General features: G+C 39.6%; 2 protein-coding genes across 3 annotated transcripts in view; one reads left to right on the forward strand and one right to left on the reverse strand.

Moving 5' to 3' along the window:
- Gpc6 (glypican 6) overlaps positions 1 to 20970 on the reverse strand; it is a 1121087-nt gene that overhangs the window by 348289 nt on the left and 751828 nt on the right. The window lies entirely within an intron of this gene.
- Positions 14467 to 18501, forward strand: LOC123459337 (tyrosine-protein kinase Yes). Its single transcript, XM_045145396.1, has one exon. The coding sequence runs from the start codon at positions 14556 to 14558 to the stop codon at positions 16179 to 16181; it is 1626 nt and encodes a 541-aa protein (XP_045001331.1). The 5' UTR covers positions 14467 to 14555; the 3' UTR covers positions 16182 to 18501.

Below are 20970 nucleotides of genomic sequence, written 5' to 3' on the forward strand. Positions count from 1 at the left end.
CAGGTCAATTTTGCAAGATGTGTGCTAAATAGTCTGCCTTTAATCTCCTAGATCTGGATGTTTTTATCCAGGGCTAAAAGTGGATATTGAACAACATAAGAAAAGAATGATAAAGTCAGAAAGTTCTGGTGAGGCAGGCTTTGAAAACTTTGCTGTAATGACTTTGAAATGAGAAAGAGAGAGAGAAGTCAAAAGAAAAGAGGAACTACTTGGGAGAAAAAGGGGTTCAGCAGAAGTAGGACAGAGATGGGGGTCAAAAGGAGGCAACAAGAGGGGACTGTGATCAAAATACATTTTGGACATGTATAAAATTGTCAATAAATAAAACAGTTAAAATAAGAAGAAGAATATCAACCTTGAGCGGAGGTGGTTTAAAATTTCATGACTAGCCTTATGATTTACGGAACAACCAGAGCTCCTGTTGAGAGAAACAATGGACAACTTAGTTCAGTACTTTCCTTAAACACCCGAAGCCCTTGGATGACTTATTCTAAACAAGTTCTACTCTCTCCCAAATTACAACCCTACATTGGGCCCCATGTAAGTAAGGAGGTTGGGGCCTCATTGAAGGGTTTAGCCTTTCCCTACATGTGTTGGAGAATGCAAAGGAAAACCACTGATGGAGGTATATCAGGGGTTAAATGAGAAAACAAGGCTTATGATTTTTAAAATTATTTTCCCCTGTAAGGCTATGTATCAAAGTAATTTTCTCAGTATCTAAAATGAAATGTGACTATAGTAGCCAGTTTGATGAACACACCCACACCCTCCACACACACCCCAAACCCCCACATACATTTTGGAGGTGATCTATGACTATCTTCGATTTATACATGAGAAACACCGACTCCAAGATAGCTAACTTATTTAACAGGTAACAGCAAGAGTCATGGCTGAGATAAGACCCCATGTCTGGATTTCCATCAACACACTCACAGGACAATTCACACTCCGCTGAGTGGCCAATGGTGGAAGCGTAGGACACAGGACACACATCATTCCATTAATGCATGGTCATGAACCACTTAATGGCCAGATACGTTCTGAGAAATGAGCCATCAGATGATTGTCTGTGAACATCTACCATCATGCTTGCACAAACTAAGATGCCTGGCACTGTGACTTCTCTAAGTGACAAGATCGTCTGTGATCACTGTTGTACATGCCATCAGCCACAGGTCAAAACCGTGTACGTGAGTCATGACTGTGCATGACTGTCTGTTATGCTCACTGCTAAAACTGGCTTCTGGGCTGGAGAGATGACTTAGTGGTTAAGGTGCTTGCTGGCAAAGCTTAATGACCTAGGTTCAATTCCCAAGTACCCATGTAAAGCCAGATGCACAAAGTGGCACATGCATCTGGAATTTATTTGCAGCTGCTAGAGGTCCTGGCATGCCCATTCTCATTCTCTCTCGCTCTCCTTGCAACTAAATTTTTAAAAATTAAAAAAAAATAAACATGTTTCCAACTATAGACACTTCAGGGAAATTGGTAGAAACACTTTTATTTCCCCTGAAAGAATCAGAGGCAAGCTAGATAGATAATGACTTAAGCAAACTGTGAATAAAATGTTGAAATGGAATTTTCTTTCATCCATATTCTGCAGTACTAAGGTTAATGACTTTGGCAAAAACCCTTTCAGAGACTTCCCTCTTTGCTTGTGGCACTGAAAAATATGTTTTCGTGATGTATCAACTCTCTGGGCATGAAAAGAAGAACTGCCAAAGGCTTGGCTTTTGAGACAGGAGGAGCCAATCCTGTTTTGTCTCATTTTGAAGTCATTATTTCACGCTCCTCTATGACGTTTAATAGAATATTGGAATGAGATTCCATGCAGACCAAGGAAAAAACAAGGATAGAAAAGCATGAGCAAGGCAATTTGTCCTAAGATTATTTCACAATCAGATTTTTGTAGCTTCCTGCATTTATCTCAGGCAAGGGATTCTGTTGTTTTTGTTCTCTAGCATTCTGTAACACAGTGAAGCTGAAATAAATACACAGGCAAACACAACAGCCCTCCCTTGCCAACAACATCCACATATACCGTGCAAGGATCTTCTGTGTGGATCACAAAGAGATCCCCAAATTAAGCTTAGTGTACTAAAGGCTTCCTCGGGCAGAGTAAGGCGTGTTTTACATTTGGTGAACATATGAGTCTCTCAGGGAGCTGGGCAGGGAGAAATTATTTTAATCTTGAAGAACTCTCTCACTCACAATTGTCCTGTGAAGCTGGAGGAGTCAGTAGAGGTCTAAAAGTTCATGTTTTCTAAGAATTCATCACTAGAACAACCAATTGCAGTCATCCCTTGATATTCACCAGAGATTAATTTTAGGAACCCTTTGTGGATACTGAAAGCCACAGATACTTGAGCCCTTTATTCAAAAGAGTGTGGTATTTGCATATAACCTATACACCTCCTTTCCTATACTCTACACCCTGTCTAGATTAACTAATGATATCTCACACAATGTAGACACTATGTGAATAACTGTTATACTGCATTGCTTCTGGTTCATGGAACAAGGGACAAAACATACATGATCACTTCTGATAGAAGGTTTTTTTAAAGTATTTTTTAACATTTTGTTCATTAGGGAGAGAGAGAAAGAGGCAGATTGAAAGAGAAAGATGAAGGTCACATCAGAGCCTCTACCCACTGGGAACAAACTCTAGATGCAGGTGTCATTTTGTGCATCTGGCAAACGTGGATGCGGGGGAGTTGAACCTGAGTCCTTTGACTTCATGGGGAAGCACTGTAATTGCTAATCCATCTCTTCAGCCCATATATATATTTTTTAATCAAATTTTGGTGGACTCTGCAGGTATGTAAGTCTGGGATACAGAAGGCCCAGTGCATGTCATTTCAAATGACCAGGGATCATATAAAAAGCCAATCCTCACATGAGCAGGCTCACTAAGAACCAGAAGAAAAGTCTTATAAATTGTCCTATTTTTGTAGTATTACATAAAAATATACATAATAAGGTATTATTTTAAAAATCAAGTAAACTAAAAAAAAAAACAGATATTGGATGAAAACAAGAAGAAAATGGTACATGCAAATTTGGAGGGTAGGAGATCATCCACAGTTCTAAGTCTGAGACACAACTTTTTTTACTTCCAGTTTCTTAGTAGTCAACACACACACACACACACACACACACACACACACACACACACGGAAAGAGAGAGAGAGAGAGAGGAAATATGACCAGTTTTGTTCAAGAGAGCTGGTGGCGTTCCTTGTACAAATGGCCCTTGATTGTGTGGCAGAGATTTCTTGCATCAAGAATAGAAAAATGTGACAGTCCCTTTCATTGTACTTTGAGTGGTATTCATGCTACAGCACAAGATTCAGGATCTGTCAGCACCAAGCATTGCCCAGAGACTCTATAATACACATTCCGTTTAGCTTCTGGATATAATTCTTCAGAGACTGTATCCTTTTAAAATTCAGCAGGTGACTTAGAAGAGGCCCTGGGTCCTGAAGTGCATCAGAAACCATTTTCCCCCCAGGGCTGACTCTCCCCTGCCGGATGTCACACACCAACAACATACGAGAGACAACGGCATCAGCAGGGTATATGGGTAAAGGCTGTAGAATCGCCCACTAGCAACTGCACCTCTTCTGTGAGGGATTCTGTGTGTGTTGGATTGCCTAACCCAAATTCCTCCTCTGCTAACCATGTGTGGCAAACCCAGACACCTCCCTCTGCTCCTTCGGCAGGAGCAGTTATGAATATTTATTGCAGCCACAATTCTGGCTTCCAGATCTGTCACCGTTGCTCATCTGCTGAAAACCAGAGTGCAAACCACTGCAAATCTGGCCTTCAATATGGCAGACAACTGCTTTCTTGTCTTGTTTAATAAATTGTATTTCTTTCATATGAAAATGAGCTGAGTTAAAAAAAAAAAACGCTGCCTTCTTTATGGGGCAGTGATTTTGTGGCACTAAGATGGGATATAAACAGCAACAAGGGTTGTTTGAAGGCATGTTTAGAATACTTCCTGCCATGGATTTCAAAACGAATGTGTTAATCCATGCTAATCTGGTTCAATCTTTGAAAACAATTACATTTATTTTACAACCCACCTGGCACTCTGACTAGTATTATAAATATGCTCCATTGCTTACATATTTTTACTTTATTGTACCTGCGGGCAGAGTAAAAGCAAATAAAAAGATAATAATGCTGAATTTGATTAAAGTTGCTCAATGGTATATGTGATAATCTCAGATAGATCTAGTTCAATGTCTGATTTTTAATCAAGTTTAGCAAATTATCTTTTTGGAAGATGAAAAAAATACTCAGTAAGTGTTACAATGTAGAATTGCTTTCAACAGCTCTTTGCAAGAAAGGAACTGCTTAGTCATTTTAAATAGAAAGCTTGACAAATTAGAAAAGTTAGCATGATATTAACACATTCTCAGGCAGATACCAGACTATATTATTACTTCTGAATATTGGGTTTTCATATTAGTGGTAGATCATACCAGCTTAAGCAATGACCTCTTAGGCATTAATTATGAAATGTGCTCTTCAAAAACAATTCAGAACTTATTTTCATGGCATCCCTTGCAGGCTTTGGAGTTCTACTGAGAGCTTAAACTTACTGGCAGGTTTTATATGAAACTTTGACTGTGATATAGATGGATAGCCCCTTTAGTTGGTGGTTAGACTTAGAGGTCACTGTAATCCTAAATGGCTGAAGCACCAAATGAGATGAAGGACTGAGATAGTCCTTAAGATTAATTTAGGGACTTAGAGATGGGGACTGGAGAGATGGTGCAGCCTTTAAGTTGCTTACTTACCAAGGCTAACAAACCTGTTTTGATTTCCCAGTAGCCATGTAAAGGTAGACACACAGAGAGGCATGCATTTGAGTTCATTTGCAGTGGTTGGAGGCCCTGCTTCACTCATTCTCAGTCTCTCTCTCTCTTTCTGTTTGCAAATAAATAAGCAAAAATACTTTTTAAAAACAATTAATTTGGGAATTCTTTGCAATTCACTTCATCCTGCATTAATTGAGCAACTATTCTAGTCCAGGTGCTGTTTGAGGTATTTTTCATACATCAAGAAGCAAAACAATGATAATTCTCTCATGGAACATTTTTCAGCAGGACCAAGAGATAACAAGCTTTCAAAATGGGAAATAAGTAAATGGCCAACATGACTGGGAGGTGGGGTGTGCTGTACAGGAAGGAAACATATATAATACAGAGAGTTGAGGGAAAGCAGGCTGCCACTTAAAATAGTTAAGAGTATAACCTGATAGGTTGAAATCATTGTGTTGACAGGTATTCATAGAAATCTTAAGAGTGCTCTTACCTCCAGCTCTATGTATTTAAACATTTCAATAAAAAGGTCCCAAGTTTTCTTTGCAAATTCAGAGACAGAAAATGAATGGTATCTGAGAAGGAGAGATGGTATGAATGAATGAACAGTATGACTAGGCTTGAAAAGATACTGGAGTCTTTCAGCAGTTATAAGCAGGGAAGTGGGTTGTCAAAGACTGTTTATGTCCTCTCAAAGTTCCGATATTGAAACCTAACTACCAATGGGAAAGCCCAGGATGTGGGCCTTTGAGAGGTTGACATTAGGAGGGTAGATAACTCACATATGGGACTAATTCCCTAATCAAGGAGATGAAAGAGACAGAAAGAGAGAGAAACAAGGAGAGAGAGAGATATGGACCCCTTTCTACCATATTGAAGACACAGCACATCTATCACCCAAGAAACTGGTCCTCCTTTGAAAATCAAATCTACCGGCATCTTAATCTTAGACCTCTTACCCTCTATAATTGAGAGAAATTAATTCCTCTCCTGTAAGCAGTGCAGGATGTGTTATTTTTTGTTACCACAACTAAACATATGAAAGAAGAAAGAAACTGGGAACTTTAGAGATAGCTCAGTGATTAAAGGTGCTTGCTTGCAAAACCTGCCTACCTTAGCCTGCAAAGCCTGCCTTAGCTTGATTCTTCAGCAGCGACATAATGGCAGACACACGGTGACACATGTTTCCTGGAGTTCGTTTGCAGTGTTAATGGCATGGCCCCCTCCCAGCTCCACACATAAGTAAATAAATATTTTTTAAAAGAAAGAAATTCTGTATGCACAAGCCTTTAATCCCAGCACTTGGGAGGCAGAGGTAGGAGAGTTGCCATGAAGCCACCCTGAGACTCCATAGTGAATTCCAGGTCAGCCTGAGCTAGAGTGAGACCCTGCCTCGAAAACAAACAAAAAATAAATAAATTAAGAAGTCTGTCCACACACGTGTTCATGGTGTAGCGCCGTTCCCACACTCAACACATTTATTGATTGCCTTGCTGCATCTGCATCTACAAGCTGGCTGTGGGTGTCACAAATGACACTTCAGAGTCTTGGCCAAGATGGTCAAGATAAGGGGCATGAGAAAGGGAGGTGGTGAAGAAGGATGGGAAAAGGAGACGAGGAATTAGAGGTGTAAATGCGCTTCTTTCCATGTAGGCACGCTCAGACGCACATAAGCTTGGGAACACCACCTGCCAATCCATAACCAACAACTACTCTTTCCCCTAAACAAAACATATCTGATTGCTCTGGTATGAGTGATAGAGAAAGGAAAATGTTTTCCTGGATACCAGTACATTTATGTGAGTGAATGAACACGTTGATGCCTAATCCCGAGTTCAGCCTTCCAAGTTAAGCTGAATAAGAGATTTTTGCCTTTAAAAAAAAAATCTGTAAACAAAATGTAAAGCTCCTTTTTTTTGTGATTTCATTTTTTTTTTTAACCTTTAATCAAGGGAATTGTAGGGTTGAGCCAAGAATGCCGGGTAAGCCTTGTGCTCAAAATTCTAAAGATATTTAGAGAATAAAGTTTGGATGACAACATTGTGGTGGAAAAACTGCTGCATAAGAATAAGTTGTTGAGTAGCAGGCAGTTATGACTTGTCTTCATTTTATTTCAGCTGGTCAGAATCAGTAACTCCCGCCTTAGACCTCCAAAGGAAGACACACATAAGGAAGAAACCTCTCACCCAATGACCATGGGTGGCTTTACTAATTCCTCCTTATTTCTGACTGCCACACCCACCTCACTGCATCCGAGAGAACTAGTTACATTATCTACTTTTATCCCGAATCACAGATGTATATTGAATGCGTATTATCTGGTTTGGTCATTGTAGTGGTTCGAATGTGAATGTATGCTCCCCATAGCCTCAGGGATTTTTTATTATTATTTTATTTTTGAGAGAGAGAGACATACAGAGAGAGGGGGAGAGAGAGAGAAAGGAGAGAGAGAGCTGCTGTGAAGAAACTCCAGATGTGTGCGCCCCCTTGTGCACATGTGCAAGATTGCATGTTTACATAGCTGTGCACCTGGCTACGTGGGACCTGGAGATTTAAACATGCATTCTTAGGGTTCACAGTCAAGTGCCTTAACCACTAAGCCATCACCCCAGCCCACTTCAGGGATTTTTAAAAAAAAAAATTATTTATTTATTCAAGAGAGTAAAAGAGAAAGAGGGAGAGAGGGAGAGAAAGAGACAGAAAGAATGGGTGCGCCAGAGCATCTAGCCACTGCAAACAAACTCCAGATGGATGCACCCCCTTGCGCATCTGGCTTACATGGGTCCTGGGGAATCAAACCGAGGTCGTTTGGCTTTTCAGGCAAATGACTTAACCACTAAGCCATCGCTCCAAAACCTACCTTGTGGATTTTTGATTAAGGTTAAATTTCCTAAGCAGCACCCTGCTGGAAGAGATGGAAGAGGGGCTGGATTGTGTAGTCCAGCTCAACTGAAGTGTGTGTGTAGTCAGTTTGAGCTCTGGCTGTGTTGTGCTTGCTGGCGGTTTGTCTGGTGATGTCTTTCTTCTGTGCACCTAGGGAACTGAGCCCGTTTCTTCCACCACTGAATTACTCCACTATGTAAGCCTAAAATAAACCCTTTTCTCTCATAAGCTGCTTCTGGTTGGCTGTTTGTCCTAGCAACCGGCAAGTAACTGCCACAGTGGTCATGCCCACAGAGAGCTTAACACAGGCTCTGGCACCCAGGCAGGGCTGAACATTTATGAAGAATTTTGCGCTAAAGTCACTAAAGTCAACATATGTACAGCTACATTAACTGTAACCCCTAACCCTAACCTGGAGATAGCAGTCAGCATCCGATATGCCCAAATCAGGAGTCAGTATCCAAAAGTAACTTCGTGAAGACATCAAACCTCCTTTCTCACCAGAGTTGGTTCATCAGCATGAGGGGATTTTTTTAGGAAGTTTGTTGTTTGGTGAAATAAATGTTCAGAAAAGGAGACTTATGAGCTGCTATGGCCCTGGGTGAATAAATTCTCAGAAGAAATCCAGCCCAGGAGCCATATGTCTTCTGGGTAACATTGCATGGCTGGAGGCAAGTACAGCCACCACTTTCACAGGGGACCTGTAGCCTTGCCCCAGGTGGGACTGGATGATTATGCACGAAAATACTGCAGTATGTGCCTGCGGTCAGCCTTCTAAGCAAAGACATAGCTGGTGTCTCTGAGGACACAGGGAAAGTGCCCCAGGCTTGGAAGAACATGGTGTGTGATGCTTTTATTTCTATTTGTTAGAGAATGCTGCATGTCAGAAACTGATATGGGCCTGACTTTGCTTTAACTATCTAGGGGCTAATGTGCAGGATATTAATAAGATACCCTAATAGTTGTTTAGCAGTCAAAACAGCTTAGCTAGGTTCAAAAACACTTAGGTTTATCTGCTGAATAAACTAATGACTGGGTAAGCGAGTCTGATCTAGCAGGCAAGCAATTTCAACTTGAAGGAACACTAGTTTTGGCTAGGTTACTCCACTGGAAGACAGGAAAAAACAATAAAAGGGAAGGGACAATATTGATTTCCCTACCTTAAATATTTATGTTCCCACATCTCTAACAAATACATATGTCAATTAAATACAACCTGACTTGTTTTTCTCAAATGCATGTTATGTTCTCCCTTCTTCTCAAAGTAGAAGTTTCCAGTAGTAATTATCTGTGATAATTTTCCTCCTATTTAAGGAATAGTATACTATTTACAAAAATTTTCTTTGAATTGCTTAAATTAAGCTCAACTTACATGGTTTTGGGGTAATGACCAGAATTTCTGGGGGTATGTTCTAGATATTAAGTCAAGTTATGAAATTAGTTTATTCTCAGGATAAATCTACAGTGGGTCTGAGTATAGCACGTTCCCCTTTTACATCTATACAGCTAAATGAGCTTCTGTCTTTTATCAGCTGTCCTGTTTAATTTTTACTGGCCTTTCTGTGATTAAGACCATGTGCTCACTTCAAAACAGTTGGTTTCTGTCAATTCCTTTTCATCCAAAAGTCTGTTTCTTTTGAAGGTGACACATCCAAACACTTCTTCTAAAAACTGCACATGTGTAAGACAGTCTAATTATGTCACATATTTCACAGGGGCAGTTCCTACTGCATATGCATTTCTCTTCTAACCAAAGACTTCCCATTCATGTCCCAGTAAATAGCAAACAGGAAAGTGTGATTCTTTTTCTCCATTGTTTTCCCTTCTTCCATCTCATGCTCTTCAGTACTGGACACAAACTACTGAACCAGGCAAACGCAATCCTAGCTAGTACTGCAGTCGCAGACACTAACATTTTCAAATACTCAAGAAGTGAACATAGTTTCATTGGACATTGGGCAATTATTTTCAGATAAAATTAAAACTTTCAGAATTCTGAATGTTACCATGCTTCACCAGGACCAACTTAGGACAATATCTTATAAAGTCCATGTACTCAGACTGTAGATTAAATATAATGTATTATATAATGTATGTGTAATCTAGATTTTTTTTTTTAAAAAAAGGAAAAAAGAGAAATGAAAGTAAAAGAGGGACTACTTTGAAAAAGAAAGGGGCCAGTAGGAGGAGGAAGAGAACCAGAGTGTAAGAGTGACTAAGGTCAAAGCACATTACTTACGTACGTGCGCATAGTGTCATTATGAAACACATTAATTTGCGTAATTGATATGATAAATCTTTTAAATATTTATTTTACTTGTTTGCCGCTGTGTGTGTGGCTGGGTGTCAAGCTCTCTTGCTGCTATAAATGAATGCCCTCAGGCTTTATATGAATGGCTGGGCAACTGAACCCAGGATGGCTTTGCAAGTAAGTACCTTTATCCACTGAGTCACCCACCCCAGGCCCCTAAGAAACCTTTTAATGGCAAACAAAAAAAAAAAAAAAAAGGGATGGATTGTTTTGGAAGAAATGTCTTACAATGATAAATTACTAACATTGTTTCAATAATGAGTATCATGGAGGTAAAGTGGTCACAGCAGACTAAGGTATCAAGATCAGCTGGTGAATAACTTGATCCTCTTTTTCCTGTTACTGCAATTTCAGATAATGTTAATGGTCTTCATACCAGGCTGATTGCTGGCCCTCCTTTGATTTTGACTTACCAAGAATAAGAGCTCTGGATGAAAGGACAAAGAATTGCTGACTTAGAAGACACGTTTTATGTTTTAGCTACATGACCACTCTGATTGGATTTCAGTGTTAGGGGAGAAACTATCATCAGCTTAATGGTTTTTCCAATATTGATCATTAGTCCCTAATTAAATATACATCTACTTCTCCTGAGAAAAGTTATAATAACTGTAGGAGGTTTGATTATCTTTACAAGAGTATATGGTCCAACTTTGTCACACTTCTGGATTCTTAGACATCCACCTCCAGGTTTCATTCCTGCAGCAATCCTCTGACATCTACCCAAGACGTACCCAACCATTCCTTTGTATGTCTTTTCAGTCTGTAAAGAGACACAATTATTCACTAATGTGTTTCAAAGTGATGTGCTCCATTCATACTTAATTTACTTGCATACTTTTAAAGTCATATGTTCATTTTCATTACTTCTCGAGTTTCCTAACACTGTATACACATTTGAATGCATTTGAATTCATGTATTTTTCTTAAACTTCTCAAGTACATATCTGCAACAAGAACGTGTTCTAGGCTTTTGTGATATTTCAGTAGAATTATCAGACATGAGATCACTTTAAGAAAACTTTATTGAGCTATCTCTTTCTTTGTTTGTTACTCACCAGAAATGACTGTGGGATAATCAGAGTAAATATTGCCAAATTTACACACACAAACACACATTTGGAGAGAGAGAGAGAGTCTTTTAGGTATCTATCATTTGGACTAAACGAGTAATGTGGGAAGTCTATGGAAGAATCATTTACTTGCTTGGAAAGGATTCTGGAGGACAGTGGCAGTCACAAACAATGCATTACTCGCTGTAGAAGATGGATCGTACAAGAGAAGGAGCGTATAACAAGGTGAGAAAGCTAATAATAATTTTAAAGAGGGAAAAAAAGATCTTAAGTCAGTGTGATAACTGAACTTATGCTGCACACAGCTGATGTCACCAGTGGGATTGAGAACATCTACAGACCTTTGACACGTCCTCAAGTCTGGTGCCTGCGTCATCATGTTCATTTCCCTAGCAAAAGCCTCCCGCCTTTCCCAAAGACACTCATGACTCAAAATTTGTTAAATCTACTGGTTGGAAATTTTAAGAGAATCAGTAAACTCTGTCTTTAAAGAAAATAGTCACCTATTTAAAGCAATTATTGGTAATCCAGTGACAGCTGGAGTGCACACTTTAATTTGGCCTGATTACAGTGTATTCAGTGAGCGACAAGTTTCTCTTTCAATTCCGAGTTCTTCTTGTATGGTCCAAAAAGACTCATGTCAGAAGTCCAAGTAAAGAGTTAAAGTAGGACATTGTATTTTCTTCTGACTTAAAGTTTATGAAGTTGCCAGGCATGGTGGTGCACACCTTTAATCCCAGCACTTGGGAGGCAGAGGCAGGAGGATCACCATGAGTTTGAGGCCACCCTGAGACTACATAGTGAATCCCAGGTCAGCCCAGGCTAGAATGAGACCTTATCTTGAAAAACTGAAGTTTGTGAATTTTTTTGATGTTCTGAGTGTGGTATGCTTTTTTTTTTTTTTTTTTTTTTTTTTAGTTTTGCAGGGTTTTTCATTTTTTGGCAGGGGTGGGGGGAGCTGGTTTTATTGTATGTGATTGCCTTTCCCCTTCCATTCTTTGCTAGGGACAGGAGTTTGAGTTCTTCTTCTTATCATCCCCGTGACTGTACAGTTGTGTCCAGGACATTTAAAGCACAACATTGCGGGGCACAGATTTTAGAGCAAAGATTCTGCATGTGAATTCGAATCACCCTGCCCAGAAGCAGGCCTTCGCAATGCTACCAGAGCAGATTCTCAATATCCTTATGGTCTCTCCTCAATGACTGCTTTCCAGGAACCTAAGTGGGGGCGAGAATAATCATGCTGAAGAAATGCTTTTGCTCATTTCACATGCCAATTTTATATTTATTTATTTATTTCAGAGAGAGAGAGAGAATGCCAGGGTTTCCCACAATTGCAAACAAACTCCAGATGCATGTGCTACCTTGAGCATCTGGCTTACATGGGTCCTGGAGAATTTAACCTAGGTTCTTTGGCTTTGCAGGCAAACGCCTTAACTGCTAAGTCATATCTTCAACTCTTCACATGCCAACATCTTTTAAACACCTATCTTACATATTTGAAATTTGGATTTTGGAGGATGTGTGCATGCATATGCATGTGCGTAATATGTACCTATAAGTGGGAATAAAAATTCACTGTGCAGGGGGGGGCGGGGTTGGAAATATGGCTCAGCTGTTAAAGGCACTTGTTTGCAAAGCCTGATGGCATGGGCTTGATTCTCCATTACTCAAGTAAAGCCAGATGTGCCAAATGGTACATGTGTCTGGGGTTCACTTGCAGTGGCTAGAGGCCCTGGTGTGCCCATTCTCTCCAAACCCCTCTGTCTTTCTTTCTCATATATATATATATATATATTTTAAAAATCATCTGGGCCTGAGAATTATATCACCCTACTGCCTCTGAAACTATTTATAATATAGAAGTCAAAAATCACTCCTCTGACTTTCACTGACAGATTGATGTATGAAATTCAGTGAATTTCCCACAGGTCTCCTAACCACAAGGCACACGCATTCTTATAAAGGAGACATAAATGGTGGCCTAATTGGCTCTGTGAACCACATGGAGTAGAAGCACTCTCCTAAACTTTCTTATCTGAAAGGCGGGTTTTGAAGGTCTGTAAGATGATTGTTGAGGTTTTAAATAGAAGGCAAGGACAGCCCCAAGGCCCTGGGGAGGCTGGTGGCTGGCTGCCAAGAGGTGTCAAAAGGTAGGAGTGTCTGAATCAGACGTTATCAAGTGTGGCTTCTGTCAGCAGCATCAGCAGCATTGAAGGCTTGTTAGCAAAGCACAGTTTCCACAGCACAGCTACTGAATTACACGCACCCAGAGGCAGGGCCAGTGCTCTGGTTTAACAAGCGCTCCAAGTGGTTTGCGGTTGTGGAGATCTCAGGGAACCTACCACTCTCCCAGGTCCACCTCTCAGCTTTGCTGGCAGAGAATGGGCTTCAAGGATGGCAGTTGGCCATGTGCCATGAGCCACATGAAGAAATGATGTAAAAACAAACTTATAAATTAGGACTTCTGGTGGTGGGGTATCCCTTTCCTGAACTACTACGGTTAACTGTTAGTTAAGAGTCCCCCCTTCTTTGGGCACAGGACTTGAGCCACTCCTATGACTGCACAAAATGCTAGTTGGTAAACAAAGAAACAAGACTTATAGGATTTTTTTCAATTTATCCTTAGCAGGATGTTAATGTGGCTCTACTTTAGCATCTTTCTTACCAAGAGACATCCTGTCCAACTTTGCTTTAAAGAGCACCTTTTTTCCAAAAAAAGGACTTGTCCATACAATTCTTCTCATTTTAATAAATACATGCACTGACATGCCAAACTGTGAAATAATGACTGAGTTTATGTTAATTCATTCATTTGATACTGTGTTACTCTATTTCTCCTTCATCCTATTTTTTGTGGGAAAAGGTTTGTAAATATTCACCCCCAAAGATCAATAGCATAGAACATGGTTGGGGAAGTCACATTATTTATTGCTGAAAATGGAACACTTATGAAAATAAATGTGTGAGCTGTCTTTAATTATGTTGTGACAAAAACGAGTTCTCTGGTTTAACTGGACATTAGATCAGATTTAAAAAATATCCCTGCCTCTGTGCTGCTTTTATTTCTTCTCCAAAACCTCTTATGAGTTTGTTGAGTAATACCTAAGAGGATGAAGTAGAAAAAAAATATACAATTTTATATACAACGTGACAACTGTTGCTTCTAATCCATTTCAAAATCCAGAGATTTCAGATCCTGATATTTATCAAAATTACTCATGGAGTCATTAAAAAACAACAACAAGGGGCGTCGCCTCGGCCCACCGTCGCCGCCGCCGCCGCGACCCATGCGCGCGCGGCCGGAGCCCAGAGAGAGAGAGAGAATGGGTACGCATGGCCTCCAGCTGCAGCAAAGAAACTCCAGACACATGCACCACCTAGTAGTACATCTGGCTTAAGTGGGTCCTGGGGAATGAACCTGGGACCTTGGGCTTTGCAGATTTGATAATGGGCTGCATTAAAAGTAAAGAAAACAAAAGTCCAGCCATCAAGTACACGACTGAAAACCCTCCAGAGCCCATCAGTCCAAGTGTCAGCCACTACGGAGCAGAGCCCACCGCAGCCTCTCCGTCGTCCGCCGCCAAGGGAGCGCCCGCCACCTTCAGCAGTCTGTCCATAACGCCATTTGGAGGATCCTCAGGAGTGACTCCTTTTGGAGGAACATCTTCCACGTTCTCAGTGGTGCCAAGTTCGTATCCTCCTGGTTTAACAGGTGGTGTTACTATATTTGTGGCCTTATATGATTATGAAGCTAGAACTACAGAAGACCTTTCATTCAAGAAGGGTGAAAGATTTCAAATAATTAACAATACGGAAGGAGACTGGTGGGAAGCAAGATCGATCGCTACGGGAAAGAACGGTTATATCCCCAGCAACTATGTAGCGCCTGCTGATTCCATTCAGGCCGAAGAGTGGTATTTTGGCAAAATGGGGAGAAAAGATGCTGAAAGACTACTTCTGAATCCTGGGAATCAGCGTGGTATATTCTTAGTAAGAGAAAGCGAAACTACTAAAGGTGCTTATTCCCTCTCTATTCGTGATTGGGATGAGGTAAGGGGGGACAATGTGAAACACTACAAAATCAGGAAACTCGACAACGGTGGATACTATATCACAACCAGAGCACAATTTGATACACTACAGAAATTGGTGAAGCACTACACAGAACATGCTGATGGTTTGTGCCACAAGTTAACAACTGTGTGTCCAACTGTGAAACCCCAGACTCAAGGTCTAGCCAAAGATGCTTGGGAAATCCCTCGAGAGTCGTTGCGGCTAGAGGTTAAACTAGGCCAAGGATGTTTTGGTGAAGTATGGATGGGAACATGGAATGGAACTACGAAGGTGGCCATCAAAACACTCAAACCAGGTACAATGATGCCCGAAGCTTTTCTTCAAGAAGCTCAGATAATGAAAAAGTTAAGACATGATAAGCTTGTTCCGCTGTATGCTGTTGTTTCTGAAGAGCCAATTTACATTGTCACTGAATTTATGTCCAAAGGAAGCTTGCTAGATTTTCTTAAGGAAGGAGATGGAAAATACTTGAAGCTTCCACAGCTGGTCGATATGGCTGCTCAGATTGCTGATGGTATGGCATATATTGAAAGAATGAACTATATTCACCGAGATCTTCGGGCTGCTAATATTCTTGTAGGAGAAAACCTCGTATGCAAAATAGCAGATTTTGGCTTAGCAAGATTAATAGAAGACAATGAATACACGGCAAGACAAGGTGCAAAGTTTCCAATCAAATGGACAGCTCCTGAGGCTGCACTGTATGGTCGATTTACAATAAAGTCGGACGTCTGGTCATTTGGAATTCTCCAGACAGAACTGGTAACAAAGGGGAGAGTACCGTATCCAGGGATGGTGAACCGTGAAGTGCTGGAACAGGTGGAACGAGGCTACAGGATGCCCTGCCCTCAGGGCTGTCCAGAGTCCCTCCACGAGTTAATGAATCTTTGTTGGAAGAAGGACCCCGATGAAAGACCAACATTTGAATATATTCAGTCGTTCTTGGAAGACTACTTCACTGCGACAGAGCCACAGTACCAACCAGGAGAAAATTTATAATCCAAGTAGCCTGTTGTGTGCACAAATCTGCTAAAACATACTGAACGTTTGTGGGGTTCCTCACAGACAGGAATCAGGAGAAGATAATCTTCACTCTGCATGTTTTTAATGGTAAACTGGAATTACAGACATGGTTGCACAAAACCACTTTCCCCCCAAGTGTTAAACTCTATAAAGTACCAGTGAGGCATTTTCCAACTTCTTCCAGGGTCCAAAGACAACAGAGGTGAGACTCTGCTGGTGTGGTGTGAGCATGGCAAGGACGAACAAGACCACTGTTGGTTGACAAGCCACTCCTTCTCTTCTTCCCCAGACTCAGAATCCTTACAGAAAACTGTTCATTGTTAGTGACAAAATTTGGGAGGTTATACCACAGTAAAATCTAAAATTAGGATTCTTGATGGGACCAAATAATTCCATTCCAAGTTTTTAAAATGTCTTGCATTGATCTTGAAGGTTTTTCTGTGTTGAACAGTCAACATGGAATCTTAGCATATGCCTCCTTCTGTGTGGAAGTGGGCCAGGCTTTTCTAAAGCAAAACATAGATTATAAACAGCATTTAAATGTGATTAAATGTTAGACCACAGCTGTGGTATTTGAAAGTATAATGCACTGTTCATACTCATATTAATAGAACTGGAAAGTAGAAAAAGAAATTTTTCACTTCAGTCATTTTTTTTTAATTGTTCAATGTAAGATAATGAAGGCAACTAGTAAGTGAGTTAATCTCTTGTAAGGTTGCATTGATTTTCCTAAAGGCAGTATGTAATTGAAAATATACTATCTAATCTGAGGGCATCTCTTAATTTTTAGATAGCATGAAAGGTAAAACCCAGCATTTAAGCAGTCCATTTAAAAAAAATAGACTTGGTACTGTGAGATGTTGCTGATAGGTTCTTCTGGTGATGGGTGCCACACATAGAAAGTGTCACTAGATCAGGGACTTGAATGCACTTTGAGCTTGTTTTTGAATATAGAGTAGGAGAAAGGAAAATGTATTTAGAAGAATTATGAGAAAAGAAAATGTGAAAGTTTTACAGGCAGAGGGATGGGTGGAATACAATGTTTGGTGTTGATATGGACAGGCAGCATGGCCTTGCTGGCATGCAAAACTCCTCACATGGCGGTTTGCTTAGACTTTAAGAGCTATCAGGTATGACTGTCACACTAAGTTTTGTTAACATACACACTACATGAATGTTCCATCCTCAAAATAGTGAAGAGAAGTCTTTACTAATTCCAGTTGACCCAGCTTTTATACAGAACCTTCTTAGAACTCCACTGTTCAAAACCCCGTTTGAGTCTTCCCTTCTATCTTAATGGTTGTCATTTTTCCCTTTTGGAATGGAGTTGATTTGAGGAGGTAACCGTATTCTGAGAAACTAACTTAGAAGAGGGAAGTATTGGTCAATTTAAAATTCACAAGTAAAACATACAAAAAAAAAAACCTGGTTTTCCAGACTAAAATTCTGAAATGAATTTGAATAGCAGCCATTAGTGTTTTAAGATTTTAGCAAAGTACAAAATGAAGTCTAGTATTTATGTTTAAATGCTGTGTTTATAGCCACACTTTAAAGCATTGTCTAAAGTTCCTGTTCTCAACATATGATTTTTAACTACCATCACTTTAATCCTTAAATTTAAAATAGCTGTGCCATGGTATATATGTTCAAATTTAAACCTTTTTTAAAGTGTGACACATGAACTTCATGCAAGTTGGCAAAAGTTCTGGTACTAAAGATTATACTTGTTTCTTCTTTTTACGTAACGTGTTTAGTATTGAATCCTCTACCATGAGAGGCTTCCTAAGATGAGTGACGTCATTATTTGTCCCAATGTCTACAACCTGTGATAGGAGTTTTTTAAAGGGCTTCATGTGAACTATATTGTATTGTTTTTCTAAGTATTTTTTAAAAGGTAACAAAGTTATGTTTATGTACTCATTGTGATCAGAAAAGCCAGGAAAAGTTGATGATATTCATTAGGTTTTGATGAAATGGATCAGTTCCTTTTAACCATTGTATAGTAAGGATAAAACACTAACTCTAACTTGATGTGTATTCAATTTAAATTGTTACGTATTTTTTAATTGCCAAGAAAATAAACAGTTTTTGTACATTTGAGGGTTTTTTTTCCCAGCAGCCTCCATCTTTATTGTTTTACTGTGGAGCTTTCCTGTACCAAAAAGAATGTTGGCAAAAGCAGCCTTCAGCACAAACACTTTTTTAAATGAATAATGGTAGCCTAAAACTTAATATTTTTATAAGATGTTGTAATATTGTTTTGTGGATAATTGAAATAAAAATCTCATTGAATGCATCTATATAGCTTTCAGTTGATAATCATATTTTCTCATTATTTTCTTCTTTTTTTGTGTGTGTGTGTATGTATATGTGTTTTGAGATAGGGTCTGTCTTTAGCCGAGGCTGACCTGGAATTCACTATGTAATCTCTTGACCTTGAACTCAACAGTGATCCTCCAAGGCCTGCGCCCCCATGACCCCTGGTGCTGGGATTAAAGGCACGGGCCACCACATGCAGCTTCTCATTAATTTTTAAAAATTTGATGAGTTTAATTCTTCCATTGGAAAAAAGTGTTACTTATAACTTCTGAGCAGAGTTAAATCAGTTCTTTATTAAATTTAATACACTATTGAATTTATTCCTGTAGTTAATTTTCAGTGTCTGTTAAGTGGTAAGTCTTTCCCTAAAATTTTATCAGCAAATACAGTCAATGTGCTGCATAGAAAAACCAGTGATTCGAGTGGCTATCCACACGAAGTGTGTATGAAGAATGTAGAATAGAGTGACCACTCTTGACCATAAGGGACTTGATTTTCTAAAATTGTACGCATATGTCTGTGTGCTGTATAATTTTCTTGTTAAGTGGACAGTAAAACACTTGTGATTATCAGTACTGTAATTTTGCTAATTATTAATTACTTTTATTGTCACATCACCAATACTTACTGACCTTTTTCTGATTTCCAAAAAAAAATAGTATGTAATGAACATACATCCTTTTAAATTTATTATTTTTGTAGCGTAGTAAAAGTGCCTAAGCCTAAGAACGTTGTTCTAGTTTGTTGTTTGCCTTTTAATGTTACATGTACTCTTTGATGTTTAAATTGTACATTTGCGTTTTGTCAAATCAATTCCTTTTTTTATGCTTAGAAAACACTTATCCACCTTAAACATTAAATATTTCATGCCATGTAAAAAAAAAAAAAAAAAAAAAAAAAAAAAAAAAAAAACAACAACAACAACAAAAAAAAAAAACTGATGCCCTTTCCGAATTGCAATTCAGTAGCAGGGGTTGGAAAACACAATGTCATCACATATCTGCTGAAAGTACTTCCAGACTTTAGCTATAATGAGTGGCAAAAATCGTTTCACTTCTGCTCAATTTCCAATGCTTCCCTGGCTAAGATGCAGCGATTCTGTCAATGATCCATGACTGTCATTCTCTGCACAAATGAAACCACTGATCCTCTGTTTGCCTTAAGCCCTTCCTGGCATGCCTGTTTGGTAGAAACTGAGCATTGAGCAAACAGAAGATGATATGACAGCAGCTGAAGGTGGATGTATTTGCACGGTGCCACTTAAGAGTGCAGTCCTTGTGAGTAGTGACAAGAGAGAAGCCAGGGTGAAAACAAGAGGTACAGAGGGGGAGTTGTCATCTGCTGCATTGCCAGCGCTGCCTCCTTCAGAGCCCAGGGAGTCCCCTGAGGATACAGTTCCTAGGAGGAACATTAACAACAGGGCTTTGGACCTTAGCTCTCTTGAGAATAAGGCCCACATAATTAATTGCCTGGCTCAGACAAGCCCTTAAGAAACTTAGAATTAGGTTGGCAAGAGGATGATGGGGGAAAGTATGAAAACAGATCTAACAGAAACACCTTGTACAAATCAGAAAACGTTTGCTTGTTAAACCGTGTGGAGCAGAGGCTGAAGTGTGTAACTACTGTGAGTTTTGGAGAGTGGGAATCCTTGGAAAAGCTTTAAAAGAGACACATAGCCTGGATATATTTTAAATATAACTAGTGGTTTCTCAGTCTTGGAATATAAATGTGAATCTCCAAACTGGACAAACATTAACTCCACAGAATAGCATCATGACCTGGTCCAAACCAAACAGTTAACATTACCCATTTAGGCATACTTTCGACTTTTTTCCTCATGTGCCTCATCTACCATCCCAACACTGCACTGTAAGGTTTAGCGAGACCATTTTTTTTAGGAAAACCAAATATCCTCAAGCACCATTTTTGGGTCTTCTGTACTCATTACTTACATGCCTGATATGGTCTGAACACTATGTCTGATCAATATCTGTTTCTATTTTAAAGATCAAGTTGAAATATTACCTCACATTAACAATGTTCTTTGGTGGGCTGGAGAGATGGCTCAGGGTTAAGGCACTTTCCCACAAAGCCTAACAATCAGGGTTCAGTTTCCCAGTACCCACATAAAGCCAGGTACATAAAGTGGTGGAAACACCTTTCCTTGAAAATAAATAAATGGAGTTTTAAAAAGTTTTTTGGGGCTGAAGAGATGGCTTAGTGGTTAAGGCATTTGCCTGCAAAGCCAAAGGACCCAGGCTCGATTCCCTAGGACCCATGTAAGCCACTTGGCACAAAAGTGGTACATGCATCTGGAGTTCGTTTGCAGCAGCTGAAGGCCCTGGCACAACCATTCTCTCCCTCCATCTCTCTCTTTCAAATAAATAAAATAAATAAAGTTTAGAAAAAATTTCGTTGGCTTCATCATTAAGGTGTCATTAACTAA

This window comes from Jaculus jaculus, chromosome 3 (assembly GCF_020740685.1).
Source record: "Jaculus jaculus isolate mJacJac1 chromosome 3, mJacJac1.mat.Y.cur, whole genome shotgun sequence".
In the NCBI taxonomy this organism is placed as follows: Eukaryota; Metazoa; Chordata; class Mammalia; order Rodentia; family Dipodidae; genus Jaculus; species Jaculus jaculus.